Here is a 3,964-nt window from a genome sequence, read left to right as displayed (position 1 = left end):
AATAAAGAATCACAAGTGATTCTTTATTAAATAAATTTGAGTCACAACAATTTAGAAGGTCAGGGAATCAGAATATCTGACTTGAAAAGAAAACTTTAATATGTAACTTTTAATTTAATTTCATATTTACTGTGCACCTGGTGAATTTAAACCTCTGTATGAGTGTGCATATATATGTGTGTGTGTGTGTGTGTGTGTATGAAATTGTCATTAGTCCATATGATTCCATCAATTCAAAAAAAGTTATCAGCTGTTTGATACTTTGATCCAGTTTTTAAGTGCTAACAAATAGTGTAATGATTTTACTACTGACTTGTAAAATAAGATTTAAAGATTTTTTAATCATCTTCTTAAAGTCATTTGATGGATTCCTCCACTGTTTTTTACTGCAAAAAAACTGAAATTATTATTTGCTTGTGAATGTTTGTTAACTATGAAGACACATGAGTATATGTTGACATTATTTGGTACTATTTTGTGAGGCACAGGATTAGGACCTATCCAAAATAAAATAAATAAAAATTCCTTACTTTAATCTCAGAATTTAGACCCCCCAAAATAATTCTGACTAATCTGGCATTAAAGTCGTAATTCTGAGAAAAATAGTACTTTTTTATTCCATAGCTTTTATGCAAACCAATTAAATGAATGAATTAAATTAAAGAAAGAACAATTCAATGAACAAAGTTGTGTTTTGTAGAACTCACCGTTCATGTGTCTCTCCATACTTTGATCGTCAGATTGATGCAACTGTAATTGTTGTTGCCTGCAGCTCAATACACACTTACAGTAAGATGCCTCTATATATACAGACAGAAGGTTGGACTGTCCTGATGTCATGGAATTTCCCACTGATCCATTTGAACTCTAAACCACCAGGAAAGCTGCACCATGCCACTGTTTTTTCTGATTACAGCTGAATTTACAGTTTTATTTAATACTATTTATAATTATCACACAAGAATGATTTTTTTAAACAAAATTTACTCGCATACAAATAAATATATTTGCATTTCAATCAGATCAGGAGATTGGAGAGTAGTAACATATATCCATGACATATCGAACCATAACTGCTTAGAGATGTGCACATAATTACAGCAGCGATAAAAACAATTGGGTTGCTGGAGGTGCAGAAACCAAATGGGCGCTATCAGCATTAATTAGCCCTAAACACCTCTGCTGACTGCTCTCCACTTTAAAGCTGTTTGAAAGATTTCAGTCCATAAATGAAGCTCTGGCTAATCATTGAACATTTTGCACTTGATGACCTTCAACAAAGAAGCATCACAAAATGCTTGAAAAAATACAAATAAAACAAACTACAGTATCATGAAAACTTCTAAGCTGCATATCATTCTTCAGCATTTTAATCTTTCTATCCTCCAGTCATGCAATATGTCAAATTAATTTTGCTCCAGATCCAACGACTGAGCTTATGTGTTTTTTTGTTTGAACTTTTTGGACTAAATATGCAATTAGCCTTTAGGGCAGAGTGGATATTTTGATGCAGGGAGAAGTAAAAGACACATAGCCAACACAAATCCACTCAAAGCTGTAGTCAAACTTTAGGTTGTGCAATCTTCTTTCAGTCGGTGAAATGCTGCTGTGCCACGGGATCCCTACACTGAACATTGCCCCTCTCATTCAGGATGGAAAGTTACTGAAAGTGACTGTACTGAGGGAAGTTAATGAATCTAAGAATCTGTCAATATCAGTCACATGGGGTATTCAAATGATAAGTATAGAAAAGAAAGGGAGATCCAGGCAATATAGTCCATTGGTGACCTTGTCTGGAAGACTGGGGAGAGACCAAAGGTCATGTTATCTGAGAAAAACTTCAGTTCAGTGGTTGATGACTTCTTGTTGTTATGGCGATACTTTCAGTGTCAGGTTCCACTCTAGCTGTGTTTCCATTACCAATATGCACAAATCTTTGTCTGATGTCAAAAAAAACACAATTTTGCAATTGAGATGTTGCAAAATAAAATTAAAGTCACATGTGAATTTGTTTGCTCACTCAATAGGTCATTAAAAAACATGGAAACACCATATGTAAATATTTACAGTATGTAAATATTTACATATTCAAAATTCAGCACTCATCATCTCAGAGGACGTCGGCATCTTATTCATGCTTTTGAGCAACAAGCTCCGCCCACTTGGGAGCAGCTTGTAGGCGGCATTTTGAGGAGTTTATAGTCTGTGAATTTACAGAAGAGTTGTTGATTGGAATGACACATCATTTTCTGAACTGTGAGAGCTGTGATGGAGCCAGCTGCTCATTGTCTGGAAAAACTAAAACAAACCTTCACCGTCCTGCTACTTACTGTGGTCTTTGTTGTTTTCACCAGTAGTAACATCCGGCTTTGGATTACGGTGCAAAAAAAGTTTTACCTTTGCAGTTTTATATAAAACATCTATTTCTAGCCAACATGGCTGAAAACCACTTCTTCCTAGCACAAAAACTTTTTTATCATAGAATTTTTTTTTTAAGTTGGTGTTTTTCCATGAAATTAATTTATTTTCATAATTTCAATTTGCTCAATTTTATAGGTAATGGAAATGCAGCTAATGCTGTGAAACATAAAGAAAATTGGAGAAATGAACTTTAAGGCAGTCAGCTGCTTCACATGTGATCTTTTCACACACTGCAAAATATGACAACATCCCACAGGAATCTGTTCCGTTTATTCTGCTGCCGCTCTGCTGTGACCTGTTCTCCATGGGTTCTCTTCAGTTCTTCAGCACCCCTCAGCATATGTAGCTCTGGAAACAAATTAAGAGACCACTCAAGATTATCAGTTCCTCTGACTTTACTTTTCATAGGTGTATGTTTGAGTAAAATGAACATTGTTTTTTTATTCCATGAACTACCGACAACATCTCTCTGAAATTCTAAGCAATTTTGGAGAAATTGTTTGGAATTTCTCCAAGCAATTTCTGATGAGAAATAAAATCTCTCCATTTGCAGAAAATGAGAAATGTTTAATTAATGAAAAAGATCCAGTGCTTTCAGAACTCAAATAATGCAAAGAAAACAAGTTCATATTCATTTAGAACAGTGGTTCCCAAATATGGGGCGAGACCCCTAAGTGGAGGTGCAGTGCAGGGGGGGCATGATGAAAATACATATGATGAATGATGATGAAATAAAAAAAAAAAAAACTCTCAGGGAGTTGTTCCATGTTTTAACCCCATTTTGCACATAGGCTTTTTTTTAAAAAATGTAATGATGATAGCAAAGTTGAATATTGTTACAAATAAAAAAAAAGAAATATGTTTGAAATAACACTGACAGCAAAGAATACTCTTCTACAATACAGAACTAAAAAACACAGTTACACAAAAGTGTTTCACTGTAAATATGGTTTGTAGTTTGTTTTGTTGCAACCTGAAGTGTGAAATAAACTTCAGTGGAGTTTGAAAACAAAATATGTGTATAGGTTTATGTCTGGTTGAACGATATGTGTGCCCAGCAGATTTTTTTTTTCTTTTTATTATTGTAACCCATAGGGAGGCCCAGAAGAAAATCTTTTGGAACCATTGATTTAGAAACAACAATACTAATGTTCTAACTCAGAAATCAGTATTTGGTGGAATAACCAGGAAGTTTTCAATGGGGCTCAGTGCAGTGGGCTCTTCATTTATTCCAGAGCTGTACATATATATATATATATGTATTAAGCCTTCTCCTGCTAAAGCCTCCTATTCACTTAGACTGACCTTTGATCAGAATCAAAGAGTTAAATTTTTTTTGGAACCTCTCACCTTTATCAGACATTTGTGAATATAAAATCATTAAGGAGCAAGAAAGTCCTTGAACATGACCTGGGCCGTCTTGAGTCGTTTGCAACCTGCAATAAAGTCTGGCTGCTAACACAAACCGATTACTGCTGAAGACACACACTCATCTGAAATTCTCTCCTGCTGCTTTGGTACCTGTTAGGTTTTGTAGAGTTCT

At 34.7% G+C, this 3,964-nt stretch overlaps 1 protein-coding gene across 1 annotated transcript in view; it reads right to left on the bottom strand.

The window, feature by feature from the left end:
* The window catches only part of LOC103137013 (acidic amino acid decarboxylase GADL1-like), a 10,346-nt gene extending 9,455 nt beyond the window's left edge, over nucleotides 1-891 (bottom strand). Inside the window, exon 1 of the mRNA XM_007550522.2 lies at nucleotides 708-891. Within this exon, the coding sequence (XP_007550584.2) occupies nucleotides 708-840 (133 nt within the window). The 5' untranslated portion in view covers nucleotides 841-891. The remainder of the gene's footprint in view (nucleotides 1-707) is intronic.
* Nucleotides 892-3,964: the final 3,073 nt, after the last annotated feature.

This window comes from Poecilia formosa, unplaced genomic scaffold (assembly GCF_000485575.1).
Source record: "Poecilia formosa unplaced genomic scaffold, Poecilia_formosa-5.1.2 Scaffold36, whole genome shotgun sequence".
Taxonomy (NCBI): domain Eukaryota; kingdom Metazoa; phylum Chordata; class Actinopteri; order Cyprinodontiformes; family Poeciliidae; genus Poecilia; species Poecilia formosa.
Note: the sequence above shows the minus strand (reverse complement) of the source record. Positions and strands in the feature narration are given on the sequence as shown.